The sequence below is a fragment of the Salarias fasciatus genome, chromosome 16 (genome assembly GCF_902148845.1).
Source record: "Salarias fasciatus chromosome 16, fSalaFa1.1, whole genome shotgun sequence".
Lineage (NCBI taxonomy): Eukaryota > Metazoa > Chordata > Actinopteri > Blenniiformes > Blenniidae > Salarias > Salarias fasciatus.
This window is the reverse complement of record NC_043760.1, coordinates 3,851,533-3,875,095: the sequence shown is the minus strand read 5'-3', so window position 1 is coordinate 3,875,095 and position 23,563 is coordinate 3,851,533. Positions and strand designations below refer to the sequence as shown.

The window sequence follows — 23,563 nt, the reverse complement described above, 5'->3', positions numbered from 1 at the left end:
AATGAATAATGCAATGTAAAGTGTCTTTGAGTGTCCTGAAAAGCGCTATATAAAACCAATGCATTATTATTATTATTAGTATTATCTGTCAAAAACAAATACATGCAACCTAAAATTAAAAATAGCAATAACTCTAAGCAGCGAGCCACGGCTTGAACTGCCTTGTAATACCACTGTGAACCACCAGATGGTGTGATGAGTCCCTCCGCCTTTATTGTAGTCCTCACTTTTAAAGCAAAACTAGAAGCAGAGAACTCTGACAGATAAACTCTGTCAGTGACTCAGTGACTCACTGCTGCCACCCAGAGGCCACATGTGGCATTGCTTCAGGCCTTCATACCGTTCCGTTTCACACCCAAAACCTCTCTGCTGGCAGAGATTCACACCCAGACACTTTGAGGAGTGAAAACGATTGATTTTGTTGGAGCTGGCTTCCATTGTGTTGTATTATTCTATAATGTTGACTGTGATTATTGTTACTATAACCTACGTATGAAATAACAGGAGAGAGAGCGCTCTTTCCTGCCCTGTGGAAGGATTCTTTTCTTCATCAGCTATGAATTGGACCCTCTGATTCTATAAAATTCAATCATCTGTGTGATTGATCATCCCTACCAAAGACATTCAAGTATCAACGATCCATGATCACACATAGGATGATGACCATTGTTTAAGGAGTACAAACACTGAAGGATCCAGAAGCTTTTTCATCTGACACGATATGAAGAGACACAGAAAACCACTAAGGATGGAAAACACAGTATCTTCTGTTGTCTGTGTTCTTCATTTTGTAAATAAAGATTGTTTTGATACATCATTTATGATTCATGATTTTGTTCCCATAAAGCAAAAGTCGAAACTTTTTTTGACACATCAGATTTGTTTTTAGTTTGAAATTCATTGAAGCATCTCCATTTCTTAACCAACATTTCTGTCAAACACTTGGAAACTCTGGTGGTGCTTCACTCTGACCTTCCACTTCTTTATTTGAACTGTTAGTTTATTGATTTTAGCTGATATAATTTATAACTACCTGTAACAGATTGGAGTGGAATGAATGAATCAATTAATTAATTAATTAATTAATTAATTAATTAATTAATTAATTAATTAATTAATTAATGGTTAATTTGAATTATTTCAGGCTGCTTTAACTTTCCTGACAGAAAATGTATCCCAGCTTTCTCGTCCTGAGGTGATGTACGAGCACCATGAGCTTTATATTGTAGATAGTTCTGATCATGTGAATTAGGACCAGTGTCATCGATCGCAATGTTAGGTAGAGGGGGTCACCCAGATCCACCCAGATCCACCCGGGGCCAGCCGGGGCTACCCTGAAGACAGACCTGGATTTGTTTGTCAATGAGTCCCTGGTAAGTCCACCTGAGCATCCTGGAGGGTCCTGGTCCATTTCCGTGGTGGAGGTCACCCGGGTGGTCCAAAGCTCCCTGGTCGCTCCAGGACTGGATCAGTTTCTGTGTACCTGGAGCTGCTGAAGGTCCTGGACCTTGTAGGGTCGATCCTGCTCGACACGCCTCTCTAGTATCTGGGCCATTTTCAAAAAGGGGGACTGCAAAAGGACGTGTGTCATACTTCTCAGCCTCCCTGGGAAGGTCTTTGTGGGGGTTCCGGAACGGAGACCTGGACCGACAGTGGAACCTCCGACAGAAGAGGAACCACGCAGGTTCCATCCAACAGATCGACTGGTCGTCTTACAGACCGTCAAGTACGAGTCACCAACCCAGCCTGCACGTGTTGGAGAAGACCTACGACCGGATCCTCCGCCATGTCCTGTGGGTGGAGCTCAGGGAGCAGGGAGGACTGGAGCCATGGCTGAAGTTGCATGTTATCCCTGAGGAAGCCTGGGTTTCCTCCATGTATTCCAGCTCCTTCACTCAGCGTAGCTGGAGCTTCCTGTCAGTGTGGATGTGAGTGTGTGATCTGTTTGTGCTTTTTGGTGCGTTACCAGCTGGTACTAATTGGGTCAGCGTCCGTTTGCTTCCAGCTGTTGGTGACATGACGTCAAAGTCTCTTTGAATTTGTTTCCACAATGATTTTTTTTGTGACCGACTTTACGACACTGAAAACCTCGGTTTAATTTTTTGGCTTTTGTCCACTTTCCCAGAGAAATCTACTCAGTATTCATCTGTCTGCTTGAGAGGATTAAAAAGTACGTTTCCAGAGGATGTCTTCTACCTGATGAGTTCTCATTCAACACACATTTGGACAGATGAATGGCTTTTTTCTTTCACAATCCAAAGAATGGCAGGCCTCATTGTATTGCTGTCCCAACGTCACGATAATAACAGGGACTCTTCGCTCAGTTTAATGTCTGTTGTGGTCACAGATTCTTTTTTTTTTTAAAAACCTCTAATGAGAAAATCAGCTTCGTCTCAAACCACAACCAACATCACATTCTGGCATCTCCCCCAAAACCGAAGAGATATTGTTGAAGTAAAGCCTTGGTGGTTTTCAGCTTCTCTTTTAACTGTTTCATCAAGTTTTAATTACAGTAGAGGGAAAAAACGAGAAGCCGCGAAGCATTTGGGGGGAGGGAGTGGGGAGGCGGGGGGTGGGGTTGGGGACTTTGGTTCTGGTCTGGTTTATGAGAAAGAGCTTCATACATAAAAGGGTTAGGATTTCTTAGGGTTAGGATTTCTTATCATTTCTTACCATTTCCCAGGGCCAGCAAGGCCGCTGGACGAGATGGGATGATGTGGAGAGGAGGAAGATCACCTGGACTGAGCTGTGGGGATTGGAGTCAAATGTGTTGAGCAACATATGATGTCCTGCCTACTCCCACCAACTTATATCTCTGGACGGGTCAAGACCCAGCCTGCTCTTTGTGCTCAGTGCCAGCTTCACCGGTGCAAAACCAGTCTGGCTCAGGGCAGGTATACCTGGCGGCATAACCAAGTTCTGAGGTGCTTAGCAGTGGAGCTAGAGGCCAAGAGAGTAGCCATCAACACCATGCCTCTCCAACCCCAGGACCAGTGCATGCAGACCACATCGTTTGTAAAGGATGGAGAGAAACAGACACCAAACTCTTGCCCTCCTGAGATTAGACAGCTACAGGGTGACAGAGACTGGGAAATGCATTGACTTGGACCACCGTCTCATATTTCCATCTGAGATTGCAGCAACCAACCTACGACCAGATCTGGTCTAATGGTCAAAGTCCCAGCAGTGTGCTTTCTCATAGAGCTCACCGTCCCCTGGGAGGACACCATGGGGGAGGATGCCATGGGGGAGGCTTTTGAAGGGAAAAAGCTTCGTTACCTCACCGAGTGGCTGAAGCTGCAGCAAGAGGTTGGAAGGCTGAGGTGTGGACAGTCGAAGTAGGCTTCAGAGGCTTCGTAGGCCACTCCATCATAAAACTCCTCAAAGACTTTGGTATTAGTGGGCCAATACAGAGGAAAACCATCAAAGCCCTGGCCAACACAGCAGAAAGAAGCAGCCATTGGCTGTGGAAGAAGAGGAAGGATCCTGGAGGAACCAACCTGTCGACACACACCCAGGTCTGATCAGCCTGTGGTGGGCCTTCCTCGACAGAGAGTGTATTTGATAAATGGCCAAAACACTCAATGAAGTTGAGGTACACAACTGAAGAAGTGTCAAGGGTTGCCTCAGTCTGTTACCACGATCGAAAGCAGTCTCTGGTAAGAAGTGTGCTGAAACTTAGGGATTGTAAGATCAAGTCCCACGGATCTGATCAAAAGAATAAAACATGATCTGAACCAGTTTGTTCATGTTTCCAAAGACATGATGGAGCAACAAGAGAGACACAGGAAAAGTGGTTTTCTGGAAAGTCAATAAAGATTTGAATAATCAGGTTATAGTTGAGCCCGCATCAAACCAGAGTTTGACTTCCTTCACACTGTCCCCTAACCTATCCTTCAACCACAACCGGAACAGCAGAAAGTCTCCTCCTCTGAGTCTGGTTCTGTTAAAAACTGCTTTTCCTCCCTCGCGCTGCTGGCTCCTGTAGAACTGTTTTTCTCTGTGAAAATGAAATTAAACTATCGACTGATTTCAAAAGATGAACTCAGTGCTGATTGGAGCTTCTTCATTGCTTCTTCATTGCTTCTGAATCTCTACAGAGATCAACAATATCAGACTTCATGTTGCTTTTCTCACACACATTGTGACACCCCAGGTTAAACTGTGTGAAGTTAAAGTGGCTCATCAGCCATCAGAGGAGAGTTAATGTCATTAGATGGACACAGAAAACCTTGTCATTCCTCAGACTTCCTCAGATAATCACATCTGGGCTGTGTGTGAAGCTGTGGGGTTACAAAGTGTGGGAACATGTAGAGAGAGCCAGCACACGTCTACCATAGGAGAAATAACCCAAACAATTTTATTAACTCCTGAAATCTCTCAAAGTTCAACTAAAGCCAACATATGACCAACATCAATATATGTTCCCATAAGTAAGATGTTAAAGATGGAAAACTCGTGAAAAAAATGTGAATAAAAAAACAATATATATAAATCAACCAAAAGTTAGTATGTACATTACGATAGCTTCAAATAAACACAAAGGCATTAAGTTTGTACAAACACAATTGAAGCAAGACATTAAGAAAATATGAGTTACAAGCTCACATTTACCAATATGAATGAGAGTTGTCAGACTGTCTCCAAATATTGTGTGTGTGTGTGTGTTTGTGTGTGCGTGTGTGTGTATATATATATATATATATATATATATATATATACATATATATATATATATATATATATATATATATATATATATATATATATATATATATATATATATATATTAGTGCTGTCAATTTTAATTGCGATTAATCCATTGAGGTCTGCCAATTGGGTCAAAGAAAAGAACTAGAGGATAATAGTTTTTTTTCCTGACATTGGGACTGATTTATGAGGATTAGATTCTTTATTGCAATTAATCTCAACTTTAAAAAAGTTCATTGTTGACAGTTCTCATGAATTAATCACGATTAATTGCGTTCAATGCGATTAAAACTGACAGCACTAATTTATATATATATATATATATATATATATATATATATATATATATATATGTATGTATATATATACATACATACACGTGTGTGTGTGTGTGTGTGTGTGTGTGTGTGTGTGTGTGTGTGTGTGTGTGTGTGTGTGTGTGTGTGTGTGTTGTCGCCCCCTAGGGTAAATTCAACAGAAAGACACGCAGGGCTTTGACTGAGTCATCCAATTCTACTACTAGACGATCTCTGGGCCTTCGCTGTGTTTACACTGGAGTGATCCATCTCAACATGACACGATCTTCGGATGACCGGCACCCTGAGTCCAGCTGACACGGAGAAACAAACCGGGACCGGCCGCAGCTGTCACCGCGCTCATCCCTCCTTCTGCCGGCCGGTGTAACGGTCATCCCCTCCGCTCCTCCACTCCAGCCCCTACCAGCCTCTCCTCGGTCGTTTCCCCGGGATGTCACTATGCTCTGATTCACCCCGCGAGCGATGAATGACACACGCACCGAGGAGACCGGACCGAGACCGGCGGAGGTTCTGTTGACTTCGGGCTGCCGAGCCCCGCTTGTCGGGCAGGCCGGAGGATGGAGCCGAGGCTGAACGGGGGTGGCAAGTCGTCCGTGTCCCGGTTCCTCCTCGGCCCCGTGCTCACACTTTCTCTCCTGGCAGCACTGGCGAGCTGTCACGGTACCTGCAAGCACCGAGCCCCGAGTCCCGACGAGGTAAGCCCGGGTCGCTGCTGTGTGAGCCCCGGGTGGCTTTACGGTGGTGATGCCCAAGAAGCTAGGCTAGGCTAGGCTAGGCTAAGACGAGCCGAAGCATGCTTCTGATCTGTACCTTATCATCCAGCGTTAGGGAGCGACTGAATCAAGAGATTTATACTGAAAGCGGGATAGGAAGTTTGAAATATTGTGCAGATAATTTTCATTTATTTCTATCGTTTTTCATTGTTCAAATCACAAATTAGATCTGCAGTGATTTTTATAATCACGTGTAAATCTTAAATAGCGACTAAATCCATCTGAACTGACTTATGTTGAGCTAAATATCGCATTGTGATGATTTGATAAACTTTAAATATGCATTTTACAGTGTGTTTTAATTAATACTGAAACTTTTTTTTAAAACGTTATCAATATGAGGAGAGCTGCTAACCTGGCCAGCCAGCTGTCGTTGCATTTCTGGCATGTCTTCGTAATAATCTGTATTTTGTTGTATTCAAAGAGTTTGTAACCGCTGTAAGATTCGGATTAACTTCCAGATAGCGCATTTCCATTCCTAACGGAGAATGTTGCCAAACGAGCTTCCTGAATGAGATTAACTGTGCGGCTAACGCGGACCTGCTGTGTCTCAGAGGCTGCTCTCTACATATCATCCACTTTATTTAAGACTAGATTGGGCTGTGGCAGTTTGTTTTAATGCCAAGAATTCAGTGTGAAGTCCCTCAGTTTAAGCCGGTATTTCCCTGGCAACAACAGAAATATCGCATCCGGGTGAACACTTTCAGAATAAAAGCTTCATCCAGTCGAATAATAACAAACCGGATGTTTTTATTTTTTTTTTATTTGCACAAAATAATATTTTCACAAATCGCACTACATACAGCCTGACCGTACAGGTCGGGTACATGAAGCCCTCCCCATGAAGAAATGTAACTGTAATGAAAATAGAATGATCAAAAAACAGAGAAAGCTGCTTCCTTCCCTCTCTTTGTTTTTATTTACTTGCACAAAATAGGAAAACAGAACAGAATTGCATGAAATAAAACCTGACTGTGCAGGAGGGCTGATATGAAATTGTTCTTTTAGCAGAAACAGTCACACGACCTGAATCGTATTCAAATAATTTATCATTGAGAAGGGCAAAAGAGGAAAACATTCAGTATATTTAAAGTCCAAGGACTTGTAGAGAAATCAGACGGAAAAAATTATGCATGAAAAAATGGTCAAAAATACATGGGAATGAGTGATGACAGGAAGAAGTTGTCCGATGTGTTTTTATTTCTGATGAATCCATACGAAACTCTTTCCTGTGCCTCAGATCTTTGCTTTCTTCACGTTCCTCTCTCAGCTTGTCCACCATGTGTACCTGAAACCCGACCGTCTGACCAAAAGAAGCTCTCCTGACAACCTGCAGCTGAAGATAAAGATCATCTACGACAGCAGCGTGGACCAGTAAGGAGTCTTCTTTTCAGGATGAAGGTTCATCTGGTACCTTCAGGCTTGTAGACTTCTTCTTCTGTGTTTTCTCTCCACAGGCTGCCTGCAGACAAGAGGAGACTGGTCAAGGTGCTTCGTGCCTCACCGCTTTTATCTTCTTCACATTTCTGCTGTTTGCTGACACGATGACTGACACAGAAGTTTTTAAAAACATTTTCTAGATGTCGCTCCATGTGACGTTCCTGATGGTCCTCATGACATGTCCCCGTGTGTCCCTCCCCAGGACAAGCTGTTCCCCCAGGCCATCGACTACCTGCAGCGGGCCTTCAGCGTGCGGCGCCGGGTGGGCCCGGTGCTGCTCAGCAGGTCGGTGGTCCGTCCAGACGCCGCGGTTCAGCCGCTCCTCCGTCAGGGTTTTAACGCTTCACTTCCTGGGTCCGCCTCAGACAATGCGCGACCAACCAGTACATGAGGAAGAGAGATGACCCCCACCGCTACTGCCAGGAGGCCTGTGCAGACGTCACCCGCTGCGGCCCCGTCACCGTCCCACAGCACCACCTGCAGGTAGGGTGAAGCACGGACAGGCCGCCTCTTCAGGAGAAGGTGGAGAAAAAGAAAAAAAAACAGCGGAAAGATGAGGAATGTTTGATTTACAGATCAGTCTTCTGTTTGTAGTAAGATTTCATCCTCCTCTCTCTCGTCTGTTCTCCTCCCAGCAATGTAAGGTGTGCAGTGAGTCGGGGAAGTCGTGCGGCCCCTCGGGGCCCCCGGACGGCCCCGGCGTGGAGGGCTCTGACTTCGTGCTGTACGTCAGCGGCGTCACCACCGAGCGCTGCGGCCAGGAGAACATCGTGGCGTACGCCGCGTACTGCCAGCTGGAGGCCGAGCTGGACCGGTGAGAGAGCGAGCCGCAGGTCGTCCCGGCGTGGGATCACACCTCCTGCTTTCAACCCACGTGTGTGTGTGTGTGTGTGTGTGTGTGTGTGTGTGTGTGTGTGTGTGTGTGTGTGTTTGCAGACCCATCGCCGGCTACGCCAACCTGTGTCCCGCCATGATCTCCTCTCAGCCGCAGGAGTTCGAAGGGATGCTGTCCACAGTCAAACACGAGATCATTCACGCTCTGGTCAGTCGCCTCGTCCAAACCTCACCGCTCACCATTCGCCCCAGAGCACCGACCACACCGCTCAGATCAGGGGGGCCAAACGTGAGGCGGGTGGGCCAAAACCGGCCCAGAACAGGCTCCAGCCCGGCCCCACAAACCACCAAGCAAACCCTGTTACTTGTTGAGGGGAGAAAGCCCCGCCCTGAGCGGGGAGCTGGGTGTCGGTGACGCTGCCTGGCTGACACCAGACGAGCTGCAGAACAGACGATCCTGCTAAATTTTTGGACATTTTACTAGATTTAGCCCCAGAATGTATCTTCATAACTGGTTTCATTGTTGATCAAATTTTTGCCAAAACACACACTTTTTTTTTAAAACAAAGTTTAAATTGAAAGGTTATCGTTGCTTTACTGTCCCCGTCCGTCCCTCTCAGAGTGACACTGGACTGTTTGTCGATCCTGAACTAAAATGAGTCTGACGCCTCTGGCTTTACAGAATCCCCACATTTCTTCAGATTTTGGCAGAATATCAGATTTCATTCAGCAGGTCACCAGATCTCTTCATTAAAACACAGATTTAAGCCTAAAGTAGTGTGAAGCAGCTCATGTTCTGTGTTGAATCTTTATTGTGTGATGTTCAAACTCTCTCCTTTCAAAAACTTCTCTTACAGTTTCTGTAAAATGTTCCGTTGGTTTTGGGAAATAGAGAAGAGACATTGTGTGACAGTGTGAATCAGGACAGTAAGTGGAGTGTGTGTGTGTGTGTGTGTGTGTGTGTTCTCCCTCCTCCAGGGTTTTTCCGCCGGCCTCTTCGCCTTCTACCACGACGACGACGGGAAACCTCTGACCCCTCGCTTCGCCAGCGGCCTGCCGGCGTTCAACGAGAGGTGAAGGCTGATACACTCTGCTCCGCCGTGTGTGACGGGACACACTCCGCTGCTGCTGACGCTCTCCTGTGTGTGTGTGTGTGTGTGTGTGTGTGTGTGTGTGTGTGTGTGTGTGTGTGTGTGTGTCAGCCTGGGGCTGTACCAGTGGAGCGAGGCGGTGATCCGGAGGGTCACCCGGCTGTGGGACGTGCGGGGAGGGGTGATGGTGCGACACCAGGTGCACGTCCTCGTCACGCCGCGCGTCGTGGTGAGACTCCAGTGACTGACCTCGCATCCATCGCTCGGAGTCGTTGATGCTTCCACCTTGAAGCCTTTCAGTTCCGTTCTTCTTCAGGACTGACTGTGACACTGTGTGTGTGTGTGTGTGTGTGTGTGTGTGTGTGTGTGTGTGTGTGTGTGTGTGTGTGTGTGTGTGTGTGTGTGTGTGTGTGTGTGTGTGTGTGTGTGTGTGTGTGTGTGTGTCCAGGAGGAGGCCCGGAGGCATTTTAACTGCCCCATCCTGGAGGGGATGGAGCTGGAGAACCAGGGCGGGACGGGGACGGAGCTGAACCACTGGGAGAAGAGGCTTCTGGAGGTAAACACGCCGTCCCCGCCCGGACTCGGCCCGGCGGACACACACACGCCGCTCACCGCCTCCTCCCGCGCCTCCCGCCAGAACGAGGCCATGACGGGCTCCCACACCCAGAACCGGGTCTTCTCGCGCCTCACGCTCGCCATCATGGAGGACAGCGGCTGGTACCGCGCCAACTACAGCCTGGCGCGGCGGCTGGACTGGGGCCGCGGCCTGGGCTGCGACTTCGTCATGAAGAGCTGCAAGTTCTGGATGGACCGGCAGAAGCAGAGGTCCGGGACCCGCGTCGGCCCGCCGCTCGCGCCCGAGCAGCGGCGGCGATCTCACGCTCTGCCTCCGCTTCCCGTTGCAGGCGCCACGCCGTGACGCCGTACTGCGACACGGTGCGAGCCTCGCCGCTGCAGCTCACCTGCCGGCAGGACCAGCTGGCCGTGGCCGTGTGCAACCTGCAGAAGTATCCGCAGGAGCTGCCGCTGGAGTACCAGGTACACCGGGGCTGCAGCGGGGGGGGCGGGGGGCTTCAGGGACGCTTGACTGGATTTTCCATCATTAAAATTAACTTCAAGTTGAGGTTGGAGCCATTTCCTGTCAGAATTGTTTGGTTGTTGTCATCCGCATGAAGAAAAGCTTTAAAGTTTAAATTTGGACAGTTATTCTTTCACCGTTTTCCACATGACGCCTTAAAGCTCCACACTGCCACCTCCTGCCCACACCAGGCACTACAGGAACTGCCGTTCCCGTGGCCCTCCTTCATGCTGTGTGTGTGTCTGTGCGTGTGTGTGTGTGTGTGTGCCAGTACTTCGAGCGGATCCCGGACGTGGCGGCCGACCAGCTGCCGTTCTTCGGCGGCGCCGTGGAGATCGCAGACTACTGCCCCTTCAGCCAGGAGTTCAGCTGGCACCTGAGCGGAGAGTACCAGAGGAACTCCTACTGCAGGGTGGCCGAGAACCAGCCAGGTACGGCGGCCTCGCGTGTCTGTTCACCGCCCGGCGACAAATCAAGACTCAGAGGAACTTTATTTTCAGCAGGCTGGATTATTAGAGCAGCGGGTTTACAGTTCTCTGTTTAAAAGAAACAAAAAAACAAATCCGATGAGTCACCAGCGCAGCGTGAAGAGGGCGGAGCTTCAGTCTCTACTCCGTCAGCCCGAGTCAAAGGATCCGCCTCAGCATCTGAATCCTGCTCCTTTAGCTCCTCTGCTGTTCCTTTTAAATCGGGACGTAGAACACTGTCATCTGATCGGCCTTTCTGCCAAACAGCTGATTTTATTGATTTTATTGCATTTATTTCCAGGAGAAGTTCTTTATTTATCCTCTGCTCTGAATCTCTGTGTTGTAATCTGTTTCTCTGTGAATCTCCTGGTGTCTGAACGGCGCTCCAGAAACACATTTGAGGTTCTCAACCTGGGCTCTGGGCCCCCCCGAGGGCCGAGTGTGATGCTGTCAGGTTCCTTAAGTTAGGGGTGTGTGTGTGTTTGTGTTTGTGTGTGTTCAGACAGGTGGAGGAACTACGGAGCAGAGCAGTACGGTCCCGACTCAGTGTGTCTGTACCAGAAGTCGGCCTTCGTCATGGAGCAGTGCACCAGGAAGATGACGTATCCCGACTGGGGCTCCGGGTGCTACAAGGTGCCTCTGCACTCCACACTGTGTGTGTGTGTGTGTATGTGTTACTGTGTCTGTCTGTCTGTGTGTGTGTGTGTGTTCCGGTCTCAGTGCCCTGGTCTCCCCTGTGTGTCTGCAGGTCTCCTGCTCGGTCCAGGGTTTGTGGGTCCACGTCCAGGACCGCTCCTTCGCCTGCGGCCGCCGCGGCCAGCTGCTGAGCGTCAGCGTCCGGGTCAACGACTGGGTGTACAACGGCGTCCTGGTCTGCCCCGCCTGCAGCGACTTCTGCGACGACTGCCCGCCGCCGCACCAGCTGCTGCCTGCCAACGCCTCCAGGAGCGGCCCCATCGGTCAGTGTCTCCCAGGGTCGCCCCGGGTCACCTCAGGTCGCCCCGGGTCGCCTCAGGTCACCTCAGGTCGCCTCAGGTCTCCCTCTGTGTGTTTCAGACCCCTGCTCCAGCTCCCCCGGTCTGGCCATCACTCTGTGGCTGCTGCTGCTCAACCTGCTCCCCCTGGTGGCCGGACTGCTGCTCTGCCACTGCAGCTGATGACTCCTTTGCCGGTTTCCCACCTTCAGGTTTCTGTTCCCTCTGAGCCGAATCTCCGGCACCGACCCTGTTTGACCCCGTTTGACCCCGGCGGTCGTCCTCCTCGCTCCGTTCCATTTCAGTGTGTGTTTACATGCACTTAAGTAACCCGGTTTAAAGCTGATGGTGCGGCGATGGAGGCCTGGTTCTCCACTCACACTGCTACAGCTTCTCGTTATTTATATATTTATATATTTATTTATTTTGGAGCTACGCTCAAGTCTGTTTGCTCACAGCGACCTGTAAACGTCTCCACGTTTGGGCTCAGTTTGCCCTCAGGAGGGGCTCACAGGCTCGCCTCGGCCCGGCGGATCCTCTCTGGTCAGAGTGAGCCTGCCAGTCTGCACTGAGGGTTTAATGAGTGAAGACGGAGATGTTTAGGAGTCGCTGTGGTCAGACGTCCGTCAGGATAAACACATTTCCACTACACCAGGACGTCTGCCGCCTTCAGCACCAAAAGAGACGGTTTCACTGATTTCCACCAAAAAACCAGGTTAATTATCTGAAACAAAGAAAACAATAGTATCAGTAAATACAATCACTGTGAGTTTCTTAATGTCAGATACACTACACGTTCTTTTTCTTCTCCTTTTTTTCATTTTCCTTTTTTAATGTTGATTTTTTTCACTTAATTTCCTCTTTTTTCTTTCTGATTTTGTAAATTTTGCCCATTTTTAATTTGTTTTATTATTTTATAAATTTTCCTCTTTTTTCCCTTTTTCTCTTCCTTTTTTTTTAGCATTTATCAGTTTTATCTATAATTTATCCTTTTTTCTTTTTCTTTCTTTTTTTTTTTACCCATTCCAGTTTTTCTGGCTCTTTTAACTGTTTTTATCCTTTAGACTAAACCAGGTTTGAAAATCAGTGTGGAACAGGAATATTTGTCAATCGTTTTCTGGAAGCTTCATGTAGGAGCTGAAAGGCTTCAGATTTAGACACACACACACACACACACACACACACACACACACACACACACACACACTGGTCTTGGTTCTGCCTCTACAGCACATGGACCCTCCGTTGTGGCAGCTACAGCTGTAGGAAACATCTTCAGGATTATTCATGCTGTATTTCTAGAATTAATAGAAATATAATCGTTTTTTGTTTTTTTTTTTTTACATAATTTGTGTCTTTAGAAGCAGGAATAGTGAAGAAGATGAAACATTTCAGGCAGTTTTGGACTGTTAAACTTTAAACCCAGGTACTAAAGACCCTCTGTAGTCCAGGTGAATCGATCAAGCGAAGCCTCTTTCAGTATTTCTCTATTTATTGTTTCAGCAGTAATCTGATTCCTACGTCACAGTAATCAGGTTACTTAAGTGCATAGTCGGGATTAAATCCAGCTGGAATGTAATTCAACACATTTTCTTTTTTCCCGATGTCCCATCGTTTTGTGTTTTGTTTGTTTTTCTGTGACCTGTCAGCTGGGATCGAGTCCTGATCCCGGTCCGGATCAAACTTTATGAACGAGCCCATAAAAACCTGAGCTGACTTCAGCTTCCTGCTTTGGTGAAGCCTTGGTTTTGTTAAGTATTTTGTTTTTCTGAGTGACATGAGGACAGCGAGAGACTCGTCCCTCTGGGATCAGTTTGATCTTCTCCTCTTCTGGAGGCGTGGCGCCCCCTGCTGGCAGCTGTTCGAGCTCGTTGGACCTTTGAAGTAAAGATTTGATGTAAATATGGAGACTTTGACTGCAGTCCGTCTCTGGAGACGGTGAAGTGTTACTTGCCGGATGTCCGTCACTCTTTCTTCTGTTGGAATCTGAACTTTTCTTGTCCTTCCGTCATGTTTTGTCTGTTGGATTACGCTTTTCCTTCATGATCCACCCTCTTTGTGGAAAAACCTCCACCCAGAACCTTTGATACCCATTTGGCTGCCCAAATGCTTCCTCATCCACCCGGGGGCCGGAGCGGTGCAGCAGCGGTTTACATTGCGGTAGAGAAACGTTCACCGGTTCGAATCCCACTGCCAGGAAGACCCTCGACGCCCCAAACTCACGTCACTGTCTAATGTGGTGCATTTATATCAACTACCTCAACAGATCGGCCATGTTCCAGGACAGCAGACTGTTGAGTTTTTACTGAATTTTACTGAAAACACGATAAAAACAGAGACCGTTTAACCATTCAGTCCAGTCCGACGCCACCGAGACACGAACCCCCCAAAGACTCAGGCCCGGTCCGGGACCAGGACCAGAGTTTCTGCCGTCTCCATGGAGACAGAACCTGGGTCTTCCCAAAAAGTTGTGTTTTCTGTCGTTTCCACCGCGACTTGAGTTGGAGTGGTTCCAAAAGTTTACTTCTCCCCTCGTTTCCACTGAGTTGAAGCGTTTTAGAAAAGTTGCATTTCCCCCGATTCCCTGCCGACGAAGTTGATGCATTTTCCCCGTTTCCACGGAGATAGAATGGGATCAAAAAGTTGCATTTTCAGTCGCTCCGCACTTCGTCGTCGTGGAAACAGACACTGAAAACGCTACGAGTTTTCAGTTTTCACGTCGTTGAAACGGTCCTGAAACACGTGCAGTGAGAAGAAAAAGAGCCGGACGGCCTTCACGGAGCCGACGCCGATGTTAGGCATTTTAAATATGCATGAAGGATTTTCTAAAAAGGCTTTTTAAGGTCAAAAAGTTTCATTTGACACACAGGTGCTTTCTGACTCTCAGAAACTTCTGTTCAAGCTGCAGGTCCAAAGAAAACACGCAGAGCGTTTCAGAGATTTCTCTCCCAGTTGGTCTGTTGAAGCCGTGAAAACCCAGTGAACCCAGACTCTTTCATCCGCCTGTTTCTGCAGCTCGCTCAGAAGACATGAAGGAAACTACAGCCAAACTGAAAGTGACCTAGTGACCTTTCTGTGTGATGGAAGCTGAGCAGAGTGTCTGATAAAGAGAATTCTATATTTCAAGTGAGAATATTTTGTTTTTTTGTTTTTTACTAATGACTGAGCTGAAATGAGAGTCTGGAGTTCGATGCTTCATTTGTTTTTCTCTGTCATGTTTGTTTGAAATAATCTTGAATCATCATGAATGTTTTTCAGGCTGTACTGAAGTTTCACCCATTTTTGTTTCAACTGTAAGTGCTGAGATCTAAAAAGGTGATTTGTTTACGATGTCTGTTCGCTCTCACGCGGCACCACTGGAACCCCGTAATGAAGGAAACGGGAATCCAAATGGCAGTATTAGAGGTGTGTGACCCAAACTTCAACATAGAGGGGAAGAACGCCCTCATTTTATGCAAACTGGAAATTAAAATGACTGCAAAAGGAACAAAAGATAAATGTAGACAAAAGACCAACATAGTAGCCAAATTAAAAAAACAACTAAAGCTGCAAAACATGTAAAATAAAACAAACTCATGTGGATGCAAAATGGCAACAGTAAGACTGAATAAATGCAGACAAAAACTACAAAAAGATGCAGGATGTGATGCACAAAAGACTGGTTTAAACAGATTAAAACCCACACAGAGGCAGGATACGCTAAAGGACCATATAGGGATGCAAAATGACTCGGAAGAAACACAACACCAAAATGTGAATTATGTACAGCACACTACAAAGATGATAGATAACTACATAGGGACGCAGAATTGTCCCAAAATGCATTAAACAAAACTTTAAAGAATCCTTTACACAGAAGCGAGACAGCTATGAAGACACAGTAGAGAGTCTGCTGATACAGACACACACGATGGCTCAGAATGAAGGGATGCAAAATGTTCACAGAGAAATCAAAGGAAAAAGATTCACATTTACGCAGAATACACTGAAGGACCACACAGGGATGCAAAATGGTTCCAAATGATTAGAAAAAAAATCACAGAGAGGAAAAAAGTCAAGTGAAATCTGAAGATACAACAAAAAAGCCCACAGATGCAAAAAGATTAAAAGAGACAAGAAGAAAAAATCAGGATGCAGAATAACTCTGAACTGTGACCTGCCAAGAGGAGCCAGTTCAGTTAAAATGGCTTCAAACGGCTGAAATGGACTCTATGCACAACTTCACCACTTCCTGAACTTCAGGAGGCTCCTTGTTTCCTGTCTTTCATGATAGGACGAGCTGATTAATGCAGGTGTGTCTGACCTCTGGAACAACTTCAGACACGCCTGCATTAATCAGCTCGTCCTATCATGAAAGACAGGAAACAAGGAGCCTCCTGAAGTTCAGGAAGTGGTTGAGTTGTGCATAGAGCCCATTAGGACAAACAAAACTTCACGAGTCAGAAACAGAGACAATCAGTGATTCCACGCCTACCTAAAAAAAAACCCCAAATTCGAGCAGGAAAACCCTTAAAGTGACCAACGCAGCAGGTCCTGGTGGTCTGGGGAGTTTCCAGCTTCACGCTGTAGATTCCACCTCCTTTGTTTTGACTCTCTTCAGTTCAGCTTCTCTTCACGCTGCGTTTTCACTTCAGCAAAAGAGCCAGCCTCAGCGTTCCAGGGCTGAAGAGAACCTGTTCCTGCTGGTGGTTTTCCATCAGCTCTGGTTCTGACCTCCACCGTCTGACCTCAGTCTGACTGCTGTAAAGAAGGATTTCACCTCAAACTGACCCTTAACTTCCTGTATTATTTTTTTCTGGTGAAGTGTAGAGTTTCATATGATGGCTGATGTTGCACTAAGTTCTATATATTTAAAGATGAGGATATTTGCTTGAAATAAAACTGTAAAAAAAAGTGTGGAAACCACCGGCTCCCTGCACAGAAACACTCCGCTTGACCCGCTGACCTTTCATATGTTTGGTTTATATTTTAGAAAAAGGGCTGCTTTTTAAGACCAACCCAGACTTTTGTCTGATCGGAATAAAGACCGCCTGTGTCCCTCCAGCGCCGGCGTCCTGTCTTCTGTTAGAATCGACCAGCAGCCAGCCTGGATTCGCGGCGTGCAGAGTGTTGACTCACAGTGACGAGCGCCGCTCGGCCGGCAGAAACAGGAACCTGTGACGATGAAGGAATCGAGGAGTTTCCTCCGTCTGTTCTGGTTTCGCTGAACGCTCTGGCACCCCGTTTCCACGGCAACGCTTCAACTGGAAACTTTTCAGGGGTTTTTGTACAGCTGTCAGTTATTCACATTAATCACTAATAATATAGGGCTTTGGAAAAAACTTGCTTAATCACAGAATTACGGTTAGGGCTTTCTTTCAATTTGAAAATTGTATTTGATAATATATGTATATATTTATTGTAGAATGATGTTAGTCTACATGGTGCTTTATTTTGAAAGAAAATCCTAAAAGTTTAAAAAGGAGATTCTTTGTGTTCTTCTGATTCAGACTCTCAGCTCATACTTTACATTATGGGCTTAAAACAGCTTTGAAATACAAAAACAACTGAATTTTAAACATGCATTTAAGAATGTGATTAATCACGATTAACTGAAAACCAGCCTGCTGTTGATCAATGAAATCACCATGGCGACGGTCAATAACAAACTGGCGACTGACGCACCGCTCCAGACCGCCTGCTTTCTCTGTCCCATCGTAGTGGTTCGGCCTGTCGCCGCACAGCAAGAGCACGCCAGTTTGATTCCTGGCTGGTGGAGTTTGCATGTTCTCCACCCCTCCATTGAAGTGGCGGTTCCGCTGTGGTGTGTGAGCGCCCCCTGCTGGGACCTTTCGCCCGCTCGCTAACAGCAGCTGTCGCTCCTGATTGGTCGGGTAAATAAAATCCACTCAGCTGGAACCTTGACACTGTTCTGAAATGTAACGTCGTTAAGTATTAATGGAAAACACACTCCCTGTAACATATGGTGCAGATTTTAGTGGAAGCTGATGAGGCGAAGGTGCCGCTTTTTCAAGAAACATGTCTGAGGCTGTGTTCACACCGAATTGAGTCGAGCCAGGACCCCTTTAGTGAAGTGTGAATTTGTAAATCAGCCTCCTCATAAATAACTGAATCGTGTTCTCACCGGCGTCGAACCGAAGGGGTGTCAAACCAGACAGAAGCAAGTCGGGTGCCGGAAGGAAACGCGATACTTGTTCCAAAATAAGTGACATCAAAATAAAAGCTGTGTCGTGTTTTTGCCTTAATATTCTATTTTTTACTTCTTCTGGTAGAACACAGAACAAACAGCATGATGTAGTTATTATACGCTTCAGAAGAATGAACGGCTTTGTACCTCGTCACTGCAGGAAAGTCAAACAGCTCCAAAATTGCACAAAACAGCTCTCTGACCAGAGCGGCTGTGTTGCCAGATTGGACGGGTTTCCGCCAAATCAAGCTTCTTTTTTGAACACGTCAGACGGGTTGATGAAACGATTATGTGTTTATGAAGTGTTTTTTTTAATTATACAAATACGGTTTTAACGTGTATTTTCAACCGAGATGGCAGTTTGGGCTGCTTTCTATTGAGTTAAACGGGTTTATGGCACCAGATCGACATATCTGGCAACCTCCTCCAGCGGACTGCAGAGACACAGCAGACGGTGCTGCGGTGATTCCGTTCTGCAGACGCAACGCAGCCAGAAGAACGGTTGTTCTGTTGTACATGATTTTTCTGCAGACCATACAAATCGCCGACTTTCAGAAGGAAGCACAGACTCTCTGCCATGCTCGACGTGCGCGCTCAGAATAACAGTCCGTGTCGTGCGTTACGGAAGCCTCACACGGACAAAAGTGTGGCAAACGAGGAAAGCGAGCTGGACCCGGGGAGTGACCGTGTTCTCACCGCATGCAGATCGAGCCGGTGCCGACCTCGGACCTCCTCCTCCAAGCGGCCCCGGCTCCACCCGAAAGTAGGTCGCTCCAACGTGAAAAACGTGTTCACACTGTCGGTACCGGCTCCACCACGTCATTTATGTCGAGCCAAATGCTTTGGTGTGAACACAGCCTTATTTGACGGAATTATTTCAAACCACGGAAAAAACGTGAAGCCTGGGAGTCATTTTATCGGCTGCAGAGCAGAACGGAGTTGGTCAAATGAGAACTTTAGAGAGTCATCAGTGAGACGTGCGCGCATGATCTGGCTTCATATTTAAAACATTTCTGGTTCCTGAACACACTAAATCATTTGTGGGTTCAAATCTGACCAAATATATTTCAAAGTTGCACAGCGCCAATCCACCAGCTGACTTTTTCACTGTTGGAAGTTTTCAGGAAACCTTTTGGAGAAACTTGTTCAAAGAATCAGGGTTTATTAAAGCAAGGTTCTCAAACTGAATGAGCTGCCTCCGCTGGCAGCGTCTGCAGTTTGAAGTGGATCCTAAACAGTTCGAGTCCTGGAGAAGAAGTGTGGAACTTTATGGAAGAACCCAAATCTGAAGTCCTGGTCAGATTCAGAAAAACTACGTTACCTTTAAAGATGGTTCATGGTTCCAACTTCATGATTCCCCCATGTTTCCAACTTCAATAAAAATCCAGAGAAAATTGTCATTCTAGTCTTTTATTTTGATGAACCCATTCTAGTGAAACATTATGTTTGAATCATTCGTTTTGGACCAGAAAAGTAAGTGCCAACGTTGTTTTATTGAGCTGCTGAGAGGGATCAGCGGGCCGAGCTCGTCTGGATCACCTCAGCAAGATCGTCACAGTTTGTCAGATTTCTTTACTCCACCTTTACGGAGACCTCCGTCTCCCTCCAGCTGGAACTGAGGCCCCGTCTACACGGCAGCGCTGCACAGAGCCACTGAAAACATAACTTTCTGAAAATGCTCCGACTCCGGTCCTACTGGTCCTGCACACCCCGGCCCTGGAAAATAGTGGTTCTGTACATGCTCAGACGATGTACGATAAGTTTTAGAGTTGACAGTCACCGTAATAACAGTCCAACTTTGCGTTGACGTCCATAGAGTATTAACGATGGCAGGAGACGGACAGTCTCCGTCTGCCTCCAGGATTTATCCTGGAGACTGAAAACGTCCCGTCAGAGTGAGGAAGGCTCGGATTCCAGTTCGGCTGAGGACCGACCCGCCGCTTCCCGGATCCACAGGAAGCCCACCTGAGTGCCGAAGTTGACGCCGTCTCTGACGTGGGAGAAGAAGAGCTGAGGGTGGCAGGAGGTGCAGAGCGTCACGCTGCTCCGGCCCGTCGTGGCGTTGTCGTGGATGTGCTCGGGCAGGACGCCGCCTTCCTGCAGGAGGAGTCTGGAAACAGGAAGCACACAACCTCAGTCTGACTGCAGGATCGGGGCCGTTTACGATCTGAAGACGTGCAAATGCCAAAAGAGGAGTCGACTGGAGGTGGGACGGCGTTACAGATCTTCTTTTAATCCGTTTCCAAGCTCAACACGGTTGAGTGGCGTGGCAGCGCTCCGTCCTGAGCTGCCGGCTCGGTGGCGGTACCTGTTGGCGAGCCGGATGTCCACGTGCGGCCTGGCGGACTCCGGGTCGGGGACGCAGTCCGGGTGGATGCGGCTGAAATCTCGAGCCTCGTCTCTGTCCAGAGTGAAGCAACACACTCCGACGGACGGTCCCACCGCCACCTCCACGTCGCTCGCACGGCAGCCGAACGCCGTCACCATGGCGTTCACCGTCTCCATGGCAACACCCATCAGAGTCCCCTTCCATCCTGGAGGATGACACAGCCTTTTAAAAATATTCAGGTCTTTTACATCAGTAAGTGGCTGCAGCTGAAATCCAGAAAGTCTTGGATCTGATCACGTCTGAACTTTCACGTTAACCAGACCATCGTCTGCATACAAGGAGATCCTTTTCTGACACAAACCAGATACTGAGTGCTTCTGGAGCTCACATTTCAAATCCTACTCTTCTGTGTGTGTGTGTGTGTGTGTGGTGTGTGTGTGTGTGTGTGTGTGTGTGTGTGTGTGTGTGTGTGTGTGCGTGCGTGCGTGCGTGCGTGTGTGCGTGCGTGTGCGTGTGCGTGTGCGTGTGTGTGTGTGTGTGTGTGTGTGTGATTACATCAACTGGTGGCCGTGCACGTGTCGGGTTAGTCAGGTTGAAGGCACGTTAATATTTTGAGTCCATTACTGAACTAATGTTACTGTAGGAGCCAAACCAAGCTGTATATGAGTTGTACCGGAAGGGGCGGGGCTTATAATTCAAGTATTTCTGCATGCTGCAGGATGAGGACATGTCCCCAAATGCAAGCAGATGTTTGAGAACATTTAACTATGGAGAAAAGATTAAATCTGAATTGAAAATACTCAATAATCATTTTAACAGCTTTGATTAATAGATACATTAACAATTATTCCACAGATATAAGAAAAAAAAAAACGGAGTTCAGGGGTCTGAACAGAGTGACACAGTACTGCAGTCAAAACTACCAATACCAAGACGTTAAGGTTCTGAGGGCGAATGTAATGAATCCAACCTGCGTGAGCGACTCCGATGACCTTCAGGACGGGGTCAGTGAACAGGATGGGCATGCAGTCGGCCCCGGGAGCCGCCAAGACCACGCCCGTCTGATCGGTCACCATGGCGTCGTACCTCTCCGGCTCCTCCTTCCCCAAAACCCAAACGTCTCTGGCGTGGTTCACCTGCAGGAGACCAACCGACGGAGTCAGACCTTCATCTACAGGTCATCTGAGCTTCAGGCTTTTCACCACCTTGAGAAGACGCAGCGGCCGAGGGTGGAAACCGGCGTGGACGGCCAGCCGCCGCCGGTTCTCCATCACCACGGCGACGGGGTCCCTCCTCCGCCCGCTGCTGAACAGGTTCATGGAGGAGAGCGTCGGGACGTCGGACACGCCGCCCGTCCGCGTGCTGAAGCCGTGGCCGAAGCAGTCTGACACACACAGAAGGGTTCGAACGTTACTGAGATTCACTCATGAAGTCCCGTTGCAGAGCCGACCTCTCCCCGCACATCAGCAGGGTCCCGGGTCGGAAACCACTCACATGGTGAAAGATTTTTTATTTAGGTAAACTCATCTTAAAAATGCAATTACAGGCAGTTTAAAGTAGCTGATTTGAAGCTTTCATAAAAGCATTTTATATCTTTACTTGAGTATTTTAGCTGCAAACAGTCCAATTTAAGCAAAGACAAAGTAACTGGTGACATCTCTGTTTGAAAACAAACAGAGATGCAAAGCAAGCAAATAAAAAAATAATTACAATTTTCTACATAGATATAAAATATTCTACATAGAGTTGAAGCAGATTTGAAATACGTTTTGTTTAAATGTCAGTCTCCAAGCTGTGATCCTAAGTAAATCCTGATCTGTCACAACGTTAATGATTAAGCTGCTGAATCTGCTCTGAAAACAGTGTGAACAGGAACTCTTTACAAAGTTGTCAGTCCAGTCTGAACTTTAGCTGATCTGAAGGGTTTCCTCTGCTCTGACCTGAGATCAGTGAAGACTTCAGGACTGAGATCTGTCCTCTCAGCGCAGGCAGCTGCTGGACGAACCGCTGCACCTCCTCCTGCACAGACCCCGCCCCCTGCCGCTCAGGCCCCGCCCCCTCCCCAGGTGAGGCGCGGTGGGCGGAGCCTGCTCCGCTCGGACAGGTGAGGTCGCTCTCGGGCTGCACCCGGTAGTCGAAGCGGTACAGGTCGGTGAAGAGCAGCTGCTGGTACCGCTGCAGCAGCTCGCGGCCCCGCGGGGAGGTGAGCACCCGGACCGAGCTCAGCTCCAGCCGGTCCGCGGCCTGCTTGAAGCGGTACAGCCGCTCGGCGGTGGAGCCGCCGCTCAGCAGCCGCACGCTGCCGCCGGAGCCCCGCAGGCAGCCCTCCAGCCCGGGGCCGTCCGGCTGGCTCTCCCCGCACAGCAGGAAGAAGTGACGGCCGGAGCCGCGCTGCTCCTCCGCGGCCCGGCCGGGACGGCAGCCGTGCAGCAGGTCCACCAGCACGGCCTCGGTCATGGTGCCGCTCGGGTCCGGGTCCGGGTCCGAGCCGGGCGGCAGTCAGAAGCTCCAGCCCCGCTTCACTTCCTGCACCGGGAGCTCCGCCCCGCCCCGCCGGAGGAGCGTCTCTCCGGGTTTCTGCTGAGGCGGCAGGAGGAGAAGAGCAGCGGGGAACAGCCAGCCTCACCCGGGGGAAGACACCCCACCCGGGAAGAAACTGACAGACACCCCACCCGGGAAGAAACAGACACACACCCCACCCGGGAAGAAACTGACAGACACCCCACCCGGGAAGAAACAGACACACACCCCACCCGGGAAGAAACAGACAGACACCCCACCCGGGAAGAAACACACACACACCCCACCCGGGGTTAAAGAGAAAGAGAGGGGACAAAAAAACTTCACCTGAGATTTAAAAAACGAAACGAAACTTAATAAAAATAAAGACTGTTATGTTGCCCCATAAACATAAGACTCCCTTCCAATATTTCACTCTTCGTCCACCTCCACCTCTCTTTTTCTTTCTTTCTCACTCATTAAAAATAAATGCCATGTCAGTAGAAGATAAATTGGAAGTCAAACATAAGGTCCACGAGCCAAAAAATGTCCCACATGAGCCTCCACAAGGGCCACCAAACCAGGCAAATCAAAAATATTTCAAAGAAAACATTTATTCTATTAACAAATTTCTTCAGACGCAACACTGAGCAGATTCATCTGGTTCAAACGACCCTCAACATCCAGATTATGAGCATCTTCCTCCCCAATGACCTTTAGGTCACGTTGAACAGTGGCAGACTCAACAACATGATGACACAAAGATACTTTTCCATTAGTCTTGTTTGTCAGATGTCTTTCTACTGGTTTGAGAGGAAGCATTTTGTAACCGGTCTGAAATGGAAGCTTTTCTGCAAATCCGTG

The 23,563-nt window shown here is 48.0% G+C and overlaps 2 protein-coding genes across 2 annotated transcripts; one reads left to right on the top strand and one right to left on the bottom strand.

The window, feature by feature from the left end:
* The first annotated feature begins 5,336 nt into the window (after window positions 1-5,336).
* lmln (leishmanolysin-like (metallopeptidase M8 family)) lies at window positions 5,337-12,461 on the top strand. The gene is made up of 16 exons (XM_030112420.1): window positions 5,337-5,722; window positions 7,071-7,174; window positions 7,258-7,288; window positions 7,443-7,525; window positions 7,606-7,723; window positions 7,876-8,054; window positions 8,177-8,282; window positions 9,053-9,147; window positions 9,277-9,394; window positions 9,614-9,721; window positions 9,803-9,990; window positions 10,071-10,203; window positions 10,515-10,674; window positions 11,213-11,343; window positions 11,459-11,669; window positions 11,767-12,461. The coding sequence occupies exons 1-16, from the start codon at window positions 5,585-5,587 to the stop codon at window positions 11,865-11,867; spliced, it is 2,004 nt and encodes a 667-aa protein (XP_029968280.1). The 5' UTR covers window positions 5,337-5,584; the 3' UTR covers window positions 11,868-12,461.
* A 6,819-nt stretch (window positions 12,462-19,280) lies between these two features.
* Window positions 19,281-22,721, bottom strand: lacc1 (laccase (multicopper oxidoreductase) domain containing 1). Its single transcript, XM_030112421.1, has 5 exons — window positions 22,141-22,721; window positions 21,406-21,584; window positions 21,171-21,336; window positions 20,180-20,405; window positions 19,281-19,981 (listed from the first exon to the last, which is right to left on the bottom strand). Exons 1-5 carry the CDS (start codon window positions 22,655-22,657, stop codon window positions 19,762-19,764), a joined length of 1,308 nt encoding a protein of 435 aa, XP_029968281.1. The 5' UTR covers window positions 22,658-22,721; the 3' UTR covers window positions 19,281-19,761.
* Window positions 22,722-23,563: the final 842 nt, after the last annotated feature.